The sequence below is a fragment of the Dendropsophus ebraccatus genome, chromosome 12 (assembly GCF_027789765.1).
Source record: "Dendropsophus ebraccatus isolate aDenEbr1 chromosome 12, aDenEbr1.pat, whole genome shotgun sequence".
Classification (NCBI taxonomy): Eukaryota; Metazoa; Chordata; class Amphibia; order Anura; family Hylidae; genus Dendropsophus; species Dendropsophus ebraccatus.
The window spans coordinates 82171765-82193566 of NC_091465.1; the positions used below are offsets into that span (position 1 = coordinate 82171765).

Below are 21802 nucleotides of genomic sequence, written 5' to 3' on the forward strand. Positions count from 1 at the left end.
GGGTCACACTCACTGCCAGGCATGAGGGCTTCATAGGGCAATAACTCCGCTCAGGTTAGGGGGCTGCAGGTGGTGTGGACGTTTCTCCCAGTGTACACCCCAATATTGTATCTGGCAGTGGTAAATTGTGGTGGGGTGCCCCAAGATTGTGTAGTTGTGAAGGAAACCAGACACAGGTAGATGAGAAGGAGGTGATGCTAGGAGAACAAATACATAGAGACTTAGAATACAGTTAAAAACAAAACACCTTAGATATATATTTTACTGGTGTTTTGCTGGATTTTATTATAAGGCTTAAAAAATGTATATTTTTAAATCTTGTAATTCTTATAGGGGTAATGACTTTCTTCAAATTTCTGAATCACCTACAGTAATTGATATAACAAACTTATCTTAAGATTTCTTAAAGGGAGGAGAGGAATTAACTTTAGGTTAGTGGGCGGGGTATTGCTTCTCGCTCCTCCCCATGTCCCACCCAATGAAGACCAATAAAATAACCAACTGAGGTTTCCATCTCACAGTAGGATCCGTCTACAGGAACAGAACCATGACGTCCATGACCGGGATCCTGAGTCTCCTCTCAGCTCTTATAGCAACAAGTGAGTTACTTGATCAATCATAGTGTATGAATTGGCTTTACTTTTTATGGGTTTATTTATAATATTGTAACTAATTATTTGTAATTATTATTATTATTATTATATTATTATTATTATTATTATTATTATTATTATTATTATTATCATCATTATCGTTATTCTACATTTGTAATCTCTAGAACTCCTAGTAGACAGAACAATAAGGATCCGATTACACCAACAGATTATTTGAAATATTTTTTAGCCAAAGCCAGGAATAGACTATAAACAGAGAACAGGTAACAAAGGAGAGACTAAGATTTCTCCCCTAATCAAATCCATTCCTGGCTTTGGCTATAAAAAAAAAATCTGTCAAATAATCTGTTACATCAGTAACATTACCGGATGACTGATCTCTGTGCTGTGTGATGTCTCTCTAGGTTTCGCTCTCTCGTGTACGCAGTGTATGTCTACTATATCCCCATTATGCTCAGGCCCCAGTAAGACTTGTTCTTCAGGCTATCAGTGCGGATCGACATACACAGAATCCACCACTGGTGAGTCAGGTGATTAATTACATTAGTTTTGTTCTGCAGGTGGTTAATCTTATGTAAATACATTCCACAAAGTTATATTACTTTCTAATAGTTTTTTTTTTTTTTTTCCTTGCCATTTTAATATCTCTGCTTGCTGGAAACCAATAGAGATCTAATAGACTTTACATAGAAGGTTTTCTTACCTGTATTCCGTATATTTATATTAAATTTACAATATACAATTGTAACAAAAAAAATTCTCTTTTTTTAGTTAGCGGGTGGGGCAGCTTTACAGGGACTGCAGAGGAATCAGTGGGCAGCTGGCTAGGGCATTACCAGAGGGAGGGGGCAGGGTGGATTGAATAGACAAAGAAAAATTCTCTACATGTTAAGTCTACATTTCTTCTTTTTTTTGCATTAAGGATAAAAATAATTCTTAAGTATATAATACCCGTTTCTTTTAAAATATATTCTTCCATTTGTAAATTTCAGTGAGAAAAAAAACTTTGTTTATGTTTAGCTGTAGGTGGAAATATTGTCGGAATAGTGAGAACCTGCTTACCTTCATTTCACTGTAACATCAATGGCAGCACAACCCTAAAGCAAGAACAAGTCAGGATAGCCACTTCATGTTGCAGCACTGACAACTGTACCCCGAATATTCCGGCATGTAAGTCATCAATGTCTGCATTTAACCTCTTGTGGGTGGGGTGGAAAATAACAAATAAACAGTAATCCATATATATATATATATATATATATATATATATATATATATATATATATTCTAACAACAAATGTTACATTTTCCTGATCTTTACTTAACTCAAAATAGACTATGAAAAGGTAAAAAAAAAAGTACAATATTCTAAAATAAAACACAGCACTATGTACCTCATGGGGAACATTGTAAATGTGAAGGTAAAACAAATATGCCAGAACAGTTGCCCACAAAAGATGGAATAAAAAAGAGATTAAAAAAAAGGCCAGAAAGGGTATAAATAAAAATTATACTGTGCAAAAAAAAAGAAAAGCTAAACGGGTCAGAAAATGGGAATTAAAAAAGAATCTTGCTTTTCAAAGTAGTAAAACAAATCAACAACTATACACACTTACTTACCATTGTTGTATTCAGCATTGACTTAAAGAAAACAAAGAAGATGTCGTCGTTACTGCGTAATTAATTTAGACTAAATCAATTTTTTTTTTTTAAATCTGAGTACACAAGTTATAATTTATTTATTTTATTAATTAAAAAAAAAAAAGTTACATGGTGAAATATAGGGTGGAATCAAAAAGTAAAAATATATCCTAGCACATGCAAAAGCTCCATCCATAGAATTACATTTTATGGCTTTTAAGGCGGGAGGGAAAAATAGCATTAAAGGGGTTGTCTGTCCAGAAGCGACCTCTTTCTGCAGAAAGCCTGTGGAAGGGATGATTGGGGGGGGGGGGGGGGGACATACACTTACCTCCCTGGCTCCTGCACAGCAGCCTGTAATTGGGTGCTCCAGTCCCTGAGTGCAATCACCTCTAGGTTCTGAGACGGCAGCTCAGCAGGCAGGCACTTAGCTGCAGAGGCTGGCACTGCAGGCAGGCACCCCTACAGACTCTAAGTGGACCCGATCATTAAATTTCAAAACCTGGAAGTGGGTGCATATCAGGGATCAGAGCAGCAGAGTATGGGCACCAGTGCAGAAGCCAGGGAGGTAAGTGTATGTCATTTTTTTCAATCACCCCCTTCCCAGACAATTTGCAGAAAAGGGTCCTGGTTGTAAAAATTAAATTTAAATTAATTTCAAGCCCTGGAAACATCTTTAATATGTCAATATATAGGTAATAGAGGTGTTCCTTAGTAAGACTTCTAGACTAATCTAGACTAGAGGAATAAAGAGCTTTGGATCTGAATGACCTCTAATGTATATAACTTACATGCACATATACAAACATTATGGTGTACTATGTCAAATAAAAACTACCCCTCTCTTTATTTCTTTCTGTTGTTCAAAATTAGTCCCAACAATAGGCACTAAGTCCAACGGAGTGGTCTGCCGATCCTGTGTATCTACCCACTCTACCTGGTGTTACACTAAAGAAACAATACATTGCACAGGGGATGAGACTATGTGTCTTCTCCAGACAACAAAAATAAAAGGTATGAATACTATAGCTTTGCACTTGCCTTTAAGTAGGACCTGTAATTAACCCAAAAAAAGTCATGTACCCGGCTCACCCAATCAGTGATTGGGGCAGGACACTGCTGCAGTGACTGATTGGCTGAGCAGGCAATACATCAATGAGGCTATAACATTCCAGAAGCAGGACACAGGGCAGTCACTTATGGCTTCCGGCGGCTGTCTGAGAGACCTCAGTACAGTGTTACAGGGGCACAGGGACTGGTAAGTATACTTTATTTATTATGTTCATGCAGCCCCTTGCCTTTCTGTATTCTTTGAATATCTGACTATCTATTAGCTGACTTTGACTATCTGACTATTTATTAGCTGAATTGTCTGAATATAAATTGAAATATCTCAGGAATGAGGATATATTACTAGTAACACCTCTTTTTTGGCATGGTGGGGGGGGGGCGTTGTGGGGTGGCCACATATCCCCTTTAATAGGAACTATTGATAAAGACTGGAAGGTTCTCACTTTCCTGATCACTGATAGTCATCAGATGTACACACACTGTCCTTTTGTGAAGGAATAGCAATAATAAGAAAGTCCTAACATTTGAGGCCCTTTTATGCCACTTATTGGCATTGAGGGTTGGTAGTAGTAATAAAGCCAAATGGGGGGAAAAAAACATATCTAATTTGATGCTGAAGCACCTAGCAGTATATTGGGTCTTTAATAGGGTTTATAAACCTTTAAAATGTACTAAATAAAGCTGATTTATTTCCAGTATAATTTATTAAATAAAATCTATTCTATAGTTGGCCAGTATATACCTTCTACAATCATTTTACATAATAGTATGTTATACGAAAGTTTTTATGTCTGTCTGCAGGATCAGTCAAACTATCGGCAGCCGTTCGGGGGTGCGCAACACCATCCATCTGTAATCTCGGTGAGAAGTCCCTAACCGTTGCAGGTACGACCACTGAAGTTAAGATGAAATGCACCAGCGGTGGGATAAGTGTCCATCAAGTCGTCCTCACCCCGGCCATCACCTGTCTCCTGCTGCTGAAACTGTTCTTCTGATTTATCAGCCGTTAAGGACTCTTGGACGAACGTGTCCGGAATAAATGACAAATTTTTGTAGATATTCGGCTCCTTCACGTGTGCTCTTTCTTTGATGTTCTCCACATCTTGATAATGATATGTTACAATGATATATGATATCACACGTAGGGAAGGTGACATGTGGTCCGGGTGCCAGGTGATGTCATGCTACGGCGCCGCGCAGGAGAGGGTAAGGGTACAAACCACTTTGGGAGGAGAGGAACAAAGACAGAAATAGAGACCACTATGGGAGGAGGACAGGTGGCCAGTTGGTGGGGTGGGGTTGGGGTCTAAAATAAAGCTGACCCGCACAGAACTGTACAGATGATTTGATTTCCTGGAAGTGTTCGCCTTTCAGGAGCTGTAGCTGGACTGTATAAGGGACTGTGCTATTATTGATGCGTTCACTACTGCTCACCCTTCTCTTCTTTCCTGGATTTGTCCTTTGCTTTGATCTTTTCTTCACGTTTCTTCTTTACTAGCTCTTTTATACCCATTCAAATAAAATGGTCTTATAAGAGTGATTGTAGATGCAAACCTTATGTTAAACATTTATCTATAGGATAACAATAAAGGACATCATTAAAGGAAGAATGTTGTCTATGCTGCGAGTCCTTTAAGCACTAGATATTATTGTATATTCAAAAAAAATACCGGAAACCATTATAGGAATCCAAAAGTGTCACCTCCTTGGTAAAAACTTCCAGCAAGGCCGTAAGCTTAGTCTGCAAATTAAATTATTTGACTTCATGGTCCTCATGTGACATCTGTGGGTACCCCCTCTGAACACTCCGGCGCGACTTCTGAGACAGACTTTATACGTGGTGTTTTCTGTTTCTTCTTAATAATGAGTACCGTATTTTCTTGCGTATAAGACGACTGGGCGTATAAGATGACCTCTGACTTTCAATAAGCCTTATATGCCGGAAAATGTTAACCCCTGCCTGACCGTAGCAGGGTTGACTAGCTGGAGCTCTGCTGCGGTCAGGCAGGGGTTAACAGCAGCTAAAGGAAAAAAAAAACAACCAACCTGTGACCTGTTCCCGGCAGCCATACGTCTCCTGTCCCATTCCCGGCGCAGAGAGTGTGACGCACACTGCCTGCACCGGAGGTCCCTGAAGCTCTCCCGGGAGAGGCTCGGCAACGCTTGGCTGCTGGGAGATCTTCGGGAGAATGGCAGAGGCGTCGCAAGTTCCCAAAGCCTCATTCTCCCAAAGCTCTCCCGGTGTCTGAGCATCTCCGAACCTCTCTGATGAAACACTCAGCTGCCCGGGAGAGCTTCGGGGACCTCCCGTGCAGGCAGTGCATGTCACACTGCCTGCGCCAGGAACTGGACTGGAGATGCACAGCTGCCGGGAACGGGTCAGGGGTGAGTAGAATAGTTTTTTTTTATTTTTATAGTGGTCGCCCCATACGGTGGGGATGCGGCCATTTTTTAGCTCCCCCACCGTATGGGGCCACCAAACCCGGCGTAATGGACAACCCCTGACTTCCAAGAAGATTTTTTGGGGGGTAAAAAGTAATCTTATGCACCAGAAAATACGGTAAAAGTCCCAAATGGATTGAAAAGGGTCGCTCCAGCTGTCTGGTGTTTTAATTCTCTGTTATTTAGGCTAAAACTAAAGAAATCATTGCTATTTTACCTACTGTATTGCAATCCTTCTAGAGGTGAGCAAAGCGAATCTGGCGAATCAAGATTTGCTGTGAATCGCGCTGTCTATTCACTTCATTCTGCCACAAATTATTAAATTCCGACCGATTTGTTAAGGAAATTTGCAATAAATAAATAAAATAATAACCGCACATGCTGTCTGGAGCATCACTGGGTGGGAGAAAGGGATTAACCATAATCCCTAGTGCCCATCCAATCAGCTGCGGGCCCCTCTGTGATGTCAGCCCCTCCCCCTCCATATAAGGAGGTTCAGTAACGGAGGAGGCCAGTTGGATGTGTGTAGAGGAGAGGGCAGGATGGCAGCAGGCAGTTACAGCAGAGCAGGGAGAGACTAACAGAGAGAGATAGGGACAGAGAGGAGAGGAATGGGATGATTGATATTTTTAAAAAAAAAATTGGGATAATTTTTGACACTTTTACAACAACATGGCCGTTTTAATGAAATTCGTTAAGACTCAATTTGGGAATCTTTTTGAGTTTGACTGAAAATTTGCAAAACTCGCGAAAGGGATTTCTGGCTGCTTCGCTCATCTCTAAATTCTTCCATCTTCAACTAATGGGACCCAAAACGATTCAAAGAGGGAAAGAAACAAAAAATGCCATCTAGAAGTGGGGCATACCAGTGAGAATGCTGCCGACAGGTTCCCTTTAAGCAGAGTATGCCATGTTTGTTAGCTATAAAAATAAACCTGAGAGAAGTAGCCGCTTGGTGGCAGCATTGCTTCAGTCCAGTAAGCACAGTGAGTATATACTACGAAATCTTACATAGCAGCTACAGAAACCTCCAAAAAGTCTTGGGCCTCCACGACAATAGAACAGCACATTACGATTGTATCACGTTGGTACTGATCTGGATCCCAACAGGTACGGCACCTGCTTAATATCTCACTAGATGCTGCGATTGCTATTGATTGTAGAATACATGCATCAAACTGATCTGTGATACTGACCGGTGATTGTCGGCAGCTGATAGCGGTGGGCGCCCATCCAGCGCACGACATACTGTACATGTATGGGTCGGGTTAGGAATTGGCTGAATAATAAATGATAAGGATGGTATAAAAGCAACGCACTGCGTACTGTGATACACTCCCAGCAGGAAGGTCTAATTCCCTGTGATGGGAGTAACCGCAACATCTCACTGACATTACTACAGTATGTGCACATTTATGAATGAAATCCCTGGGACATGCGCCCTGTAGGCATCAATTCACTCAGTAACCTGATGCCATCTCATTCCAGTGATCTAATTACTCAATAAATCCTGGCTGCAGGCTTCTAGTATAATCGCTCTGTCTGTTTAATAAATGAACCTCCCGTAACATAGTACTCTATGTCACCCTATGCCTTATTACCGCTTTTCTTGGAAAATAAAAAGGTGATACATATATATATTTATTTTTTCAGAAAAACACAGTATGTCTTTACACTGTAGCCCCACTCTATAGGGAAGAGCCCCATACTGTATGCCCCGCTGTTATTAGGCTCCTATACTGTAAGTTCCCCTGTAGTTAGGCCTCCATACTGTATTCCTGCCCCCTCTGCAGGTAGTCGCCATACTGTACACATCCCCCTCTGCAGGTAGTGTGCCCCCCCCCCCCCCTGCTGCAGGTAGTCCCCATACTGTATACATTCCCAACTGCAGGTAGTCCCCATACTGCATTCCTCCCTACCGCCTCTGCAGGTAGTCCCCATACTGTATATAACTCCTGCTGCAGGTAGTGTCCCCCCTCCCTTGCTGCAGGTAGTCCCCATACTGTATATAACTCCTGCTGCAGGTAGTTCCCCCCCCCCTTGCTGCAGATAGTCCCCATACTGTATATAACTCCTGTGGCAGGTAGTGTCCCCCCTCCCTTGCTGCAGGTAGTCCCCATACTGTATATAACTCCTGCTGCAGGTAGTTCCCCCCCCCCCCTTGCTGCAGATAGTCCCCATACTGTATATAACTCCTGCTGCAGGTAGTTCCCCCCTCCCCTTGCTGCAGGTAGTCCCCATACTGTATATAACTCCTGTGGCAGGTAGTGTTCCCCCCCTTGCTGCAGGTAGTCCCCATACTGTATATAACTCCTGCTGCAGGTAGTGCCCCCCCTTGCTGCAGATAGTCCCCATACTGTATATAACTCCTGCTGCAGATAGTGCCCCCCCCTTGCTGCAGGTAGTCCCCATACTGTATATAACTTCTGCTGCAGGTAGTCCCCATACTGTATATAACTCCTGCTGCAGGTAGTGCCCCCCCCCTTGCTGCAGGTAGTCCCCATACTGTATATAACTCCTGCTGCAGGTAGTCCTCATACTGTATATAACTCCTGCTGCAGGTAGTCCCCATACTGTATATAACTCCTGCTGCAGGTAGTGCCCCCCCCCCCCCCTTGCTGCAGGTAGTCCACATACTATATATAACTCCTGCTGCAGGTAGTCCCCATACTGTATATATCTCCTGCTGCAGGTAGTGCCCCCACCCCCTTGCTGCAGGTAGTCCACATACTGTATATAACTCCTGCTGCAGGTAGTGTCCCCCCCTTTGTTGCAGGTAGTCCCCATACTGTATATAACTCCTTCTGCAGGTAGTGCCCCCCCTTGCTGCAGGTAGTCCCCATACTGTATATAACTCCTGCTGCAGGTAGTGCCCCCCCCCCTTGCTGCAGGTAGTCCCCATACTGTATATAACTCCTGCTGCAGGTAGTCCTCATACTGTATATAACTCCTGCTGCAGGTAGTCCCCATACTGTATATAACTCCTGCTGCAGATAGTGCCCCCCCCCCCTTGCTGCAGGTAGTCCACATACTATATATAACTCCTGCTGCAGGTAGTCCCCATACTGTATATATCTCCTGCTGCAGGTAGTGCCCCCACCCCCTTGCTTCAGGTAGTCCACATACTGTATATAACTCCTGCTGCAGGTAGTCCCCATAACAGTTCTGGCCCTGATTGGCTGATGCTCATCCACCCAGTGTCAGGGATCTGGTCAGCTGACTATAACTAGGCCTTATATTAGGAGTAGGGCTTATATTAGGAGTAATTAGGGCTAATATTTCAAGTCTACAACAAAGAGTCACAAAATGAAGCCAGGTCTTATCTTCTGAGAAACATGGTAAATGACAATAGACACAGTATTGCCGATAGTTCGGCAAACAGTAGTTGAAGTACTGAATGTAATATTGGCATGCTGACAATGTCTTTTGGTAATAACTTCATTTTTGCATATTTTTACGTCCAGTAACTTATATATTTTTTATTTGTACACCCCCTTGTCAACTCCACCCCACCCATGATGTCACGGCCCTGATGCCTGATGTCAATTTAACAGCTTAGCTAAAGGAAGCAGGTTTTTTCGCTGCTCCTTTCACTCCTCTTTACCCTGGACTCTGGGTGGACAAGAATATAGTAAAGATTTACTTCCACACACGGGGTGTAACTATCACTGTAGCAGCCATAGCGACTGCTATGGGGCCTGCTGCATCAGGGGGCCCCATTGCCGGCTTCTGCAATACACTGGACCCCCTGAGCTGTCATCACTTGCAGCACCCAGTGGCTGAGCAGATCTTCCTGGATCCGCAGAGGTGTGGGTAATCCGTCACCTGCTTCTCCATCCTTGATGCGTTCTCCTCTGTCATGTTCCGAGCAGGAAGCCTGGTACAGAGACACATGACAGAGGAGACAGAGAAGAACACATATAGGACGGGGGTTCGGCTGCACAGGGGCCCAGGGCGGTGGGGGGGCCCACTGGTGTTAGCCTGTGACTGCAGAGAAGAGGAGAGCAGAGTAAAGGCCCTATTCCACGGAACGTTTATCGTTCATAGACTCGCTCCAACGACCGCTCGTTAACGATAATCGCTTCGTGGAAGAAGTGTAAACGAGCGAACGACCAAGGCAAAATCGTTATATTATCGTTTGAAAATCTTTTTCAGCATGTCGAAAAAAAACCGGTTTGTCTTTGAAAGATAATTCGCTACTCATTTCATTAAATTACAAATCTTCCAGTCGTTCGTAAAAAGGCCTACATGATCACCCCGGCGAACCATGTAACGGCCGCGAAATAATCGTTTCACTACAGGTATCGTTCACATTCCGCGGTGTATTATGTATTATCGTTCGCTAAAAAAAAATTGTTAAGTGATCGTTAACGAGCGGTCGTTGGTGCGAGTCTATGAAAAATAAACGTTCCATGGAATAGGGCCTTAAGAGGAACTTCCGGATGTTCCCCCGGCTGCTCTGATAATCGTCTCCAGCCCTGCACACACAGGCAGCAGCAGCCGAGTGACAGCGTCTCCTCCCCTGATAGGCCGTACAGGGAGGAATAGATCATGGTGTAAGTCCAGCTCTCTGATCTCATTGGGGCCTAGCTGGGGGGGGTCACAGCAGTGTGGCGTCAGGGCCTGGATATGTGTGTGTGTGTACGGGGTCAGATCCCTTCTCAGGTTTCACTAGCTTCTCCTTATCAGTAACTTGTATTTATTTATTGCCAAAAGTTTAACCGTTACACTGCCTCCCTGCAGCTCACGAATCCGTTACCTGTGCAGACACTGTGAGGGTTAAGGCTATGTTCACACTACGTAAGTTTCCGTCCGTATCGCATTACGTGAATAAGCGGCCGGAGACTTACGTAGTTTGCGTACAATGGAAAGTATAAGAAGTACGGCTGCACAGTTCACACTACGTATGAACTTACGCCAGGATCGTACGCGGCGCCGTAACAAATGAACCAGATCATTGTTTCAGGACGAAAATGCTGTAACTTACGCCCGTAGCGTAACATGCGGTCCTGTACGTAGTGGTGATTTCTTCATTTTTGCACTTTGATTTGCCGATCCAAAAGGTTCTGTGGAGTGTCCGGGGCTAGCCGAAGATTTCCAAGTAAAAGACCGCTGTCAAATCGCTACGTACGGCGCTTGGGAAGCGTAAGTAGACTACGGGCGTAAGTTCGCAGACCGTACGTAGCCGGCCGAAACTTACGTAAATCCCCGGCCGGAGTTTAACACGTATATGTCCGGCCGCTAAAAATATGCGGCCGGACATATACGTAGTGTGAACATAGCCTAAACCAGTTTGCTGCAATAAAGATGTCTTTAATAAGAAGAAACTGAAGTGACAGCTACTCACAGTATAGGGCCCATATTCCTGTAGTGAGGGTCCTATTACACAGAGCGATAATCTGCTGATTATCTGGACGATGTATAATAAAGACAATGATCATCAGCTGATTGTTGTCCTTTATTCCAGTCTAAAAAACATTGATCATCAGGCGTACATCGCTACGTGTAAAAGTCATCGCCACGTGTCTGTATGTATGCCGGGCCCTGTCCAGGGGTGGGGCTGTGGGGCTGACAGATTTACTTTAAGGATTAGTGCATTAAGTCTAAATGCAGCCCTGAATATGTACAGTATAGTGATATATGTGGTGATATGTATGGTGATAGATGTGGTGATATGTATGGTGATAGATGTGGTGATATGTATGGTGATAGATGTGGTGATATGTATGGTGATAGATGTGGTGATATGTATGGTGATAGATGTGGTGATATGTATGGTGATAGATGTGGTGATATAAATGGTGATATGTGTGGAAAATATGTGGTGATATGTATGGTTATATATATGTGGTGATATGTGTGGTGATATGTATGGTGATATATGTGGTGACATATGTGATGATATGTATGGTGATATATGTGGTGATATGTGATATGTATGGTGATATGTATGGTGATAAGTATTATGATATATGTGATGATATATGTGGTGATATGTATGATGATATATATGGTGACATATGTGGTGATATGTCTGGTGATATATTTGGTGATATGTATGGTGATATATATGGTGACATATGTGGTGATATGTATGGTGATATATGTGGTGATATGTGAGATGATATGTATGCTGATATATGAGTTTACATATGTGGTGATATGTATGGTGATATATGTGGTGACATATGTGGTGATATGTATGCTGATATATGAGTTTACATATGTGGTGATATGTATGGTGATATATGTGGTGATAAGTATGGTGATATATGTGGTGATATGTATGGTGATATATGTAGTGATATGTATAGTGATATATGTGGTGATATGTATGCTGATATATGAGTTTACATATGTGGTGATATGTATGGTGATATATGTGGTGATAAGTATGGTGATATATGTGGTGATATGTATGGTGATATATGTGGTGATATGTATGGTGATATATGTGGTGATATGTATGGTGATATATGTGCTTACATAAGTGGTGATATGTTTGGTTATATAAGTGGTTATAAGTATGTTGAAATATGTGGTGATATGTATGGTGATATGTAGGGTGATATATGTGGTAATATGTATGGTATTATGTGTGGTTATAAGTATGGTGATATGTTTGTTGATATGTATGTTGATATATGTGGTGATATGTATAGTGATATATTTGGTGATCTGTATGGTGATATATGTGGTGATATGTATAGTGATATATGTGGTGATATGTATGGTGATATGTATGGTGATATATGTGGTGATATGTGTGGTGATATGTATGGTAATGTATGTGGTGACATATGTGGTGATATGTATGGTGATATATGTTGTAATAAGTATGGTGATAAATGTGGTGATATGTATGGTGATAGATATGGTGATATGTATGGTGATATATGTGGTGAAATGTATAGTGATATATGTGGTGATATGTATGGTAATAAGTATGGTGATAAATGTGGTAATATATGTGGTGATATGTACGGTGATATATGTGGTGATATGTGAGTTGATATGTTTGGTAATATGTATAGTGATATATGGTGATGTGTGTGGTGATATGTATGGTCATTTTTATGGTGATAAGTATGATGATATATGTGGTGCTATATGTTGTGAAATGTTTGGTGATATATGTGGTGACATATGTGGGGATATGTATGCTGATATATGTGGTGATAAGTATGGTGACATATGTGGTGATATGTATGGTGATATATGTAGTGATAAGTATGGTGATAAATGTGGTGATATGTTTGGTGATATATTTGGTGATATGTATGGTGATATATGTGGTGATATGTATGGTAATATGAATGGTGATATATGTGGTGATATGTATGGTGATAACTATGGTGATAAATGTGGTGATATGTATGGTGATATATGTAGTGATAAGTATGGTGATAAATGTAGTGATATATTTGGTGATATATTTGGTGATATGTATGGTAATATATGCGGTGATACGTATAGTGATATATGTGGTGATATGTATGGTGATATGTATGGTGATATATGTAGTGATATCTATGGTGATATATGTGGTGATATGTATGGTGATATATGTGGTGAAAAGTATGGTTATTTGTAGGGTGAAATATATAGTGATAAATGTGGTGATATGTATGGTGATATGTATGGTGATATATGTGGTGAAAAGTATGGTGATAAATGTGGTGATATGTTTGGTGATATATTTGGTGATATGTATGGTGATATATGTGGTGATACGTATAGTGATATATGTGGTGATATGTATGGTCACATGTATGGTGATATATGTGGTGATATCTATGGTGATATATGTGGTGACATGTATGGTGATATATGTAGTGATATGTATGGTGATATATGAGGTGATATGTAAGGTGATATATGTGGTGACATATGTGGTGATATGTATGGTTATATATGTGGTGATATGTATGGTGATATATGTGGTGATATGTATGGTGATATAGGTAGTGATATGTATGGTGATATAGGTAGTGATAAGTATGGTGATAAATGTGGTGATATGTTTGGTGATATATTTGGTGATATGTATGGTGATATGTATGGTGATATATGTGGTGATATGTATAGTGATATATGTGGTGATATGTATGGTAATATCAATGGTGATATATGTGGTGATATGTATGGTGATATATGTAGTGATATGTATGCTGATATATGTGGTGACATATGTGGCGATATGTATAGTGATATATGTGTTGATATTTATGGAGATATATGTGGTGATATGTATAGTGATATATGTGGTGATATGTATGGTGATATATGTGGTGATATGTATAGTGATATATGTGGTGATATGTAAGGTGATATATGTGGTGACATATGTGGTGATATGTATGGTGATATATGTGGTGATATCTATGGTGATATATGTGGTGACATGTATGGTGATATATGTAGTGATATGTATGGTGATATATGTGGTGATATGTATGGTGATATATGTGGTGATATGTATGGTGATATATGTTGTGATATGTATGCTGATATATGTGGTGATATGTATGGTGATATATGTGGTGATATGTATAGTGATATATGTGGTGGTATGTATGGTTATATGTATGATGATATATGTGGTGATATGTATAGTGATATATGTGGTGATATGTATGGTGATATGTATAGTGATATATGTAGTGATATGTATGGTGATGTATGTGGTGACATATGTGGTGATATGTATGGTGCTATATGTGGTGACATGTATGCTGATATATGTGGTGACATATGTGGTGATATGTATAGTGATATATGTGTTGATATTTATGGAGATATATGTGGTGATATGTATAGTGATATATGTGGTGATATGTATGGTGATATATGTGGTGATATGTATAGTGATATATGTGGTGATATGTTTGGTGATATAGGTAGTGATAAGTATGGTGATAAATGTGGTGATATTTTTGGTGATATATTTGGTGATATGTATGGTGATATATGTGGTGATACGTAAAGTGATATATGTGGTGATATGTATGGTGATATGTATGGTGATATATGTGGTGATATCTATGGTGATATATGTGGTCATATGTATGGTGATATATGTGGTGAAAAGTATGGTTATTTGTAGGGTGAAATGTATAGTGATATATGTGGTGATATGTATGGTTATATGTATGGTAAATATGTGGTGCTATGTGTGGTGATATGTATGGTAATGTGTATGGTGATAAGTATTATGATATATGTGATGATATATGTGGTGACATATGTTGTGATATGTATGGTATTATATGTGGTGACATATGTGGTGATATGTATAGTGATATATGTGGTGATATGTATGGTCATATATGTGTTAAAATGTATAGGGATATATGTGGTGATATGTTTAGTGATATATGTAGTGGTATGTATTGTTATATGTATGAGGATATATGTGGTGATATGTATAGTAATATATGTGGTTATATGTATGGTAATATCAATGGTGATATATGTGGTGATATGTATGGTGATATCAATGGTGATATGTATGGTGATATATGTTGTGATATGTATGCTGATATATGTGGTGATATGTATGGTGATATGTATGGTGATATATGTGGTGATATGTATAGTGATATATGTGGTGGTATGTATGGTTATATGTATGATGATATATGTGGTGATATGTATAGTGATATATGTGGTGATATGTATGGTAATATCAATGGTGATATATGTGGTGATATGTATGGTGATATGTATAGTGATATATGTAGTGATATGTATGGTGATATATGTGGTGACATATGTTATGATATGTATGGTGATATATATGGTGATATATGTGGTGATATGTATAGTGATATATGTGGTGGTATGTATGGTTATATGTATGATGATATATGTGGTGATATGTATAGTGATATATGTGGTGATATGTATGGTAATATCAATGGTGATATATGTGGTGATATGTATGGTGATATATGTAGTGATATGTATGGTGATATATGTGGTGACATATGTGGTGATATGTATGGTGAAATATGTGGTGACATGTATGGTGATATATGTAGTGATATGTATGGTGATATATGTGGTGATATGTATGGTGATATATGTGGTGACATATGTGGTGATATGTATAGTGATATATGTGGTGAAAAGTATGGTGATAAATGTGGTGATATGTTTGGTGATATATTTGGTGATATGTATGGTGATATATGTGGTGATACGTATAGTGATATATGTGGTGATATGTATATTCACATGTATAGTGATATATGTGGTGATATGTATGGTTATGTATGTGGTGACATGTATGGTGATATATGTAGTGATATGTATGGTGATAAATGTGGTGATATGTATGGTGATATATGTGGTGACATATGTGGTAATATGTATGGTTATATATGTGGTGATATGTATGGTAATATATATGGTGATAAGTATAGTGATAAATGTGGTGATATGTTTGGTGATATATTTGGTGATATGTATGGTGATATATGTTGTGATATGTATGCTGATATATGTGGTGATATGTATGGTGATATGTATAATGATATATGTGGTGATATGTATAGTGAATATGTGGTGGTATGTATGGTTATATGTATGATGATATATGTGGTGATATGTATAGTGATATATGTGGTGATATGTATGGTAATATCAATGGTGATATATGTGGTGATATGTATGGTGATATGTATGGTGATATATGTAGTGATATGTATGGTGATATATGTGGTGACATATGTTGTGATATGTATGGTGATATATATGGTGACATATGTGGTGATATGTATGGTCATATATGTGTTAAAATGTATAGGGATATATGTGGTGATATATTTAGTGATATATGTAGTGATATGTATTGTTATATGTACGATGTGGTGATATGTATAGTAATATATGTGGTTATATGTATGGTAATATCAATGGTGATATATGTGGTGATATGTATGGTGATATCTATGGTGATATATGTGGTGATATGTATGTTAATATGTATGGTAATATGGATGGTGATATATGTGGTGGTATGTATGGTTATATGTATGATGATATATGTGGTGATATGTATAGTGATATATGTGGTGATATGTATGGTAATATCAATGGTGATATATGTGGTGATATGTATGGTGATATATGTAGTGATATGTATGGTGATATATGTGGTGACATATGTGGTGATATGTATGGTTTTATATGTGCTGACATATGTGGTGATATGTATAGTGATATATGTGTTGATATTTATGGAGATATATGTGGTGATATGTATAGTGATATATGTGGTGATATGTATGGTGATATATGTGGTGATATGTATAGTGATATATGTGGTGATATGTATGTTGATATATGTGGTGACATATGTGGTGATATGTATGGTGATATATGTGGTGACATGTATGGGGATATATATGTAGTGATATGTGTGGTGATATATGTGGTGATATGTATGGTGATATATGTGGTGACATATGTGGTGATATGTATAGTGATATATGTGGTGAAAAGTATGGTGATAAATGTGGTGATATGTTTGGTGATATATTTGGTGATATGTATGGTGATATATGTGGTGATACGTATAGTGATATATGTGGTGATATGTATGGTCACATGTATGGTGATATATGTGGAGATATCTATGGTGATATATGTGGTGACATGTATGGTGATATATATAGTGATATGTATGGTGATAAATGTGGTGATATGTATGGTTATATATGTGGTGATATGTATGCTGATATATGTGGTGATATGTATGGTTATGTATGTGGTGATATGTATGGTGATATATGTAGTGATAAGTATGGTGATAAATGTGGTGATATGTTTGGTGATATATTTGGTGATATGTATGGTGATATATGTTGTGATATGTATGGTGATATATGTGGTGATATGTACAGTGATATATGTGGTGGTATGTATAGTGATATATGTGGTGGTATGTATGGTGATATATATGGTGATATGTATAGTGATATATGTGGTGGTATGTATGGTTATATGTATGATGATATATGTGGTGATATGTATAGTGATATATGTGGTGATATGTATGGTAATATCAATGGTGATATATGTCGTGATATGTATGGTGATATATGTGATGATAAGTATGGTGCTATATGTGGTGATATATGTGGTGATACGTAAAGTGATATATGTGGTGATATGTATGGTGATATGTATGGTGATATATGTGGTGATATCTATGGTGATATATGTGGTGATATGTATGGTGATATATGTGGTGAAAAGTATGGTTATTTGTAGGGTGAAATATATAGTGATAAATGTGGTGATATGTATGGTGACATATGTGGTGCTATGTGTGGTGATATGTATGGTAATGTGTATGGTGATATATGTGGTGATGTGTGTGGTGATGTGTATGGTGATATGTACGGTGATATGTATGGTGATAAGTATTATGATATATGTAATGATATATGTGGTGATATGTATGGTGATATATGTGGTGATATGTATGGTGATATATGTGGTTACATATGTTGTGATATGTATGGTGATATATGTGGTGACATATGTGGTGATATGTATAGTGATATATGTTGTGATATGTATGGTCATATATGTGTTAAAAGTATAGGGATATATGTGTTGATATGTTTAGTGATATATGTAGTGGTATGTATTGTTATATGTACGATGTGGTGATATGTATAGTAATATATGTGGTTATATGTATGGTAATATCAATGGTGATATATGTGGTGATATGTATGTTAATATGTATGGTAATATGAATGGTGATATATGTGGTGGTATGTATGGTTATATGTATGATGATATATGTGGTGATATGTATAGTGATATATGTGGTGATATGTATGGTAATATCAATGGTGATATATGTGGTAATATGTATGGTGATATATATAGTGATATGTATGGTGATATATGTGGTGATATATGTGGTGATATGTAGGGTGATATATGAGGTTATATGTATGGTAATATCAATGGTGATATATGTGGTGATATGTATGGTAATATGAATGGTGATATATGTGGTGATATTTATGTTGATATGTATGGTAATATGAATGGTGATATATGTGGTGGTATATATGGTTATATGTATGATGATATATTTGGTGATATGTATAGTGATATATGTCGTGATATGTATGGTAATATCAATGGTGATATATGTGGTGATATGTATGGTGATATATGTAGTGATATGTATGGTGATATATGTGGTGACATATGTGGTGATATGTATAGTGCTATATGTGGTGACATATGTGCTGATATGTATGCAGATATATTTGGTGACATATGTGGCGATATGTATAGTGATATATGTGTTGATATTTATGGATATATATGTTGTGATATGTATAGTGATATATGTGGTGATATATATGGTGATATATGTGGTGATATGTATTGTGATATATGTGGTGATATGTATGGTGATATATGTGGTGACATGTATGGTGATATATGTAGTGATATGTATGGTGATATATGTGGTGATAAGTATGGTGATAAATGTGGTGATATGTTTGGTGATATATTTGGTGATATGTATGGTGATATATGTGGTGATATCTATGGTGATATATGTGGTGACAAGTATGGTGATATATGTAGTGATATGTATGGTGATAAATGTGGTGATATGTATGGTGATATATGTGGTGACATATGTGGTGATATGTATGGTTATATATGTGGTGATATGTATGCTGATATATGTGGTGATATGTATGGTTATGTATGTGGTGATATGTATGGTAATATATATGGTGATAAGTATGGTGATAAATGTGGTGATATTTTTGGTGATATATTTGGTGATATGTATGGTGATATATGTTGTGATATGTATGCTGATATATGTGGTGATATGTATGGTGATATGTATGGTGATATATGTGGTGATATGTATAGTGATATATGTGGTGGTATGTATGGTTATATGCATGATGATATATGTGGTGATATGTATAGTGATATATGTGGTGATATGTATGGTAATATCAATGGTGATATATGTGGTGATATGTATGGTGATATATGTAGTGATATGTATGGTGATATATGTGGTGACATATGTGGTGATATGTATAGTGCTATATGTGGTGACATATGTGCTGATATGTATGCAGATATATTTGGATATTTGGTGACATATGTGGCGATATGTATAGTGATATATGTGTTGATATTTATGGTGATATAAGTGGTGATATGTATAGTGATATATGTGGTGATATGTATGGTGATATATGTGGTGACATGTATGGTGATATATGTAGTGATATGTATGGTGATATATGTGGTGATAAGTATGGTGATAAATGTGGTGATATGTTTGGTGATATATTTGGTGATATGTATGGTGATATATGTGGTGATATCTATGGTGATATATGTGGTGACAAGTATGGTGATATATGTAGTGATATGTATGGTGATAAATGTGGTGATATGTATGGTGATATATGTGGTGACATATGTGGTGATATGTATGGTTATATATGTGGTGATATGTATGCTGATATATGTGGTGATATGTATGGTTATGTATGTGGTGATATGTATGGTAATATATATGGTGATAAGTATGGTGATATATGTGGTGACATATGTGGTGATATATTTGGTGATATGTATGGTGATATATGTTGTGATATGTATGCTGATATATGTGGTGATATGTATGGTGATATGTATGGTGATATATGTGGTGATATGTATAGTGATATATGTGGTGGTATGTATGGTTATATGCATGATGATATATGTGGTGATATGTATAGTGATATATGTGGTGATATGTATGGTAATATCAATGGTGATATATGTGGTGATATGTATGGTGATATATGTGGTGACATATGTGTGATATGTATGGTGCTATATGTGGTGACATATGTGGTGATATGTATGCTGATATATGTGGTGACATATGTGCTGATTTGTATAGTGATATATGTGTTGATATTTATGGAGATATATGTGGTGATATGTATAGTGATATATGTGGTGATATGTATGGTGATATATGTGGTGATATGTATAGTGATATATGTGGTGATATGTATAGTGATATATGTGGTGATATGTATGGTGATATATGGTGGTGATATGTATGGTGATATGTATGGTGATATATGTAGTGATAAGTATGGTGATAAATATGGTGATATGTTTGGTGATATATTTGGTGATATGTATAGTGATATATGTGGTATAATGTATGGTGATATATGTGGTGATATGTATGGTGATATATGTGGTGATATGTATAGTGATATTTGTGGTGATATGTATAGTGATATATGTGGTGATATCTACGGTGTTATATGTGGTGATATGTATGGTGATATATGTGGTGAAAAGCATGGTTATTTGTAGGCTGAAATGTATAGTGATATATGTAGTGATATGTATGGTTATATGTATGGTGACATATGTGGTGCTCTGTGTGGTGATATGTATGGTAATGTGTATGGTGATATATGTGGTGATGTGTGTGGTGATGTGTATGGTGATATGTACGGTGATATGTATGGTGATAAGTATTATGATATATGTGATGATATATGTGGTGATATGTAGGGTGATATATGTGGTTATATGTATGGTAATATCAATGGTGATATATGTGGTGATATGTATGGTAATATCAATGGTGATATATGTGGTGATATTTATGTTGATATGTATGGTAATATGAATGGTGATATATGTGGTGGTATATATGGTTATATGTATGATGATATATTTGGTGATATGTATAGTGATATATGTGGTGATATGAATGGTGATATATGTGGTGATAAGTAGGGTGATATGTATAGTTGATATACGTGGTGATATGTGTGGTTATATGTATGGTAATATGTATGGTGATATATGTGGTGATGTGTGTGGTGATATGTATGGTCATATGTATGGTGATAAGTATGATGATATATGTGGTGATATATGTGGTGACATATGTGTTAATATGTATGCTGATATATGTGGTGACATATGTGATGATATGT

General features: G+C 37.9%; 2 protein-coding genes across 2 annotated transcripts in view; both read left to right on the forward strand.

The window, feature by feature from the left end:
* The first annotated feature begins 529 nt into the window (after positions 1-529).
* Positions 530-4385, forward strand: LOC138768824 (phospholipase A2 inhibitor 25 kDa subunit-like). Its single transcript, XM_069946781.1, has 5 exons — positions 530-599; positions 1019-1135; positions 1635-1784; positions 3129-3269; positions 4128-4385. The coding sequence occupies exons 1-5, from the start codon at positions 548-550 to the stop codon at positions 4319-4321; spliced, it is 654 nt and encodes a 217-aa protein (XP_069802882.1). The 5' UTR covers positions 530-547; the 3' UTR covers positions 4322-4385.
* Positions 4386-10248: 5863 nt separating this feature from the next.
* Positions 10249-21802, forward strand: part of LOC138769024 (uncharacterized) — a 40582-nt gene continuing 29028 nt past the window's right edge. The window contains exon 1 of the mRNA XM_069947182.1: positions 10249-10324. The gene's annotated coding sequence lies outside the window, so the exon portion shown is untranslated. The remainder of the gene's footprint in view (positions 10325-21802) is intronic.

Excerpts from the sequence above, each read along its gene's own strand:
- LOC138768824 (XM_069946781.1), top strand. The coding sequence starts at position 548 with ATGACGTCCATGACCGGGATCCTGAGTCTCCTCTCAGCTCTTATAGCA. Across the intron at positions 1,136-1,634 it reads ATACACAGAATCCACCACTG|CTGTAGGTGGAAATATTGTC; the intron begins GTGAGTCAGGTG and ends GTTTATGTTTAG. Across the intron at positions 3,270-4,127 it reads CCAGACAACAAAAATAAAAG|GATCAGTCAAACTATCGGCA; the intron begins GTATGAATACTA and ends GTCTGTCTGCAG.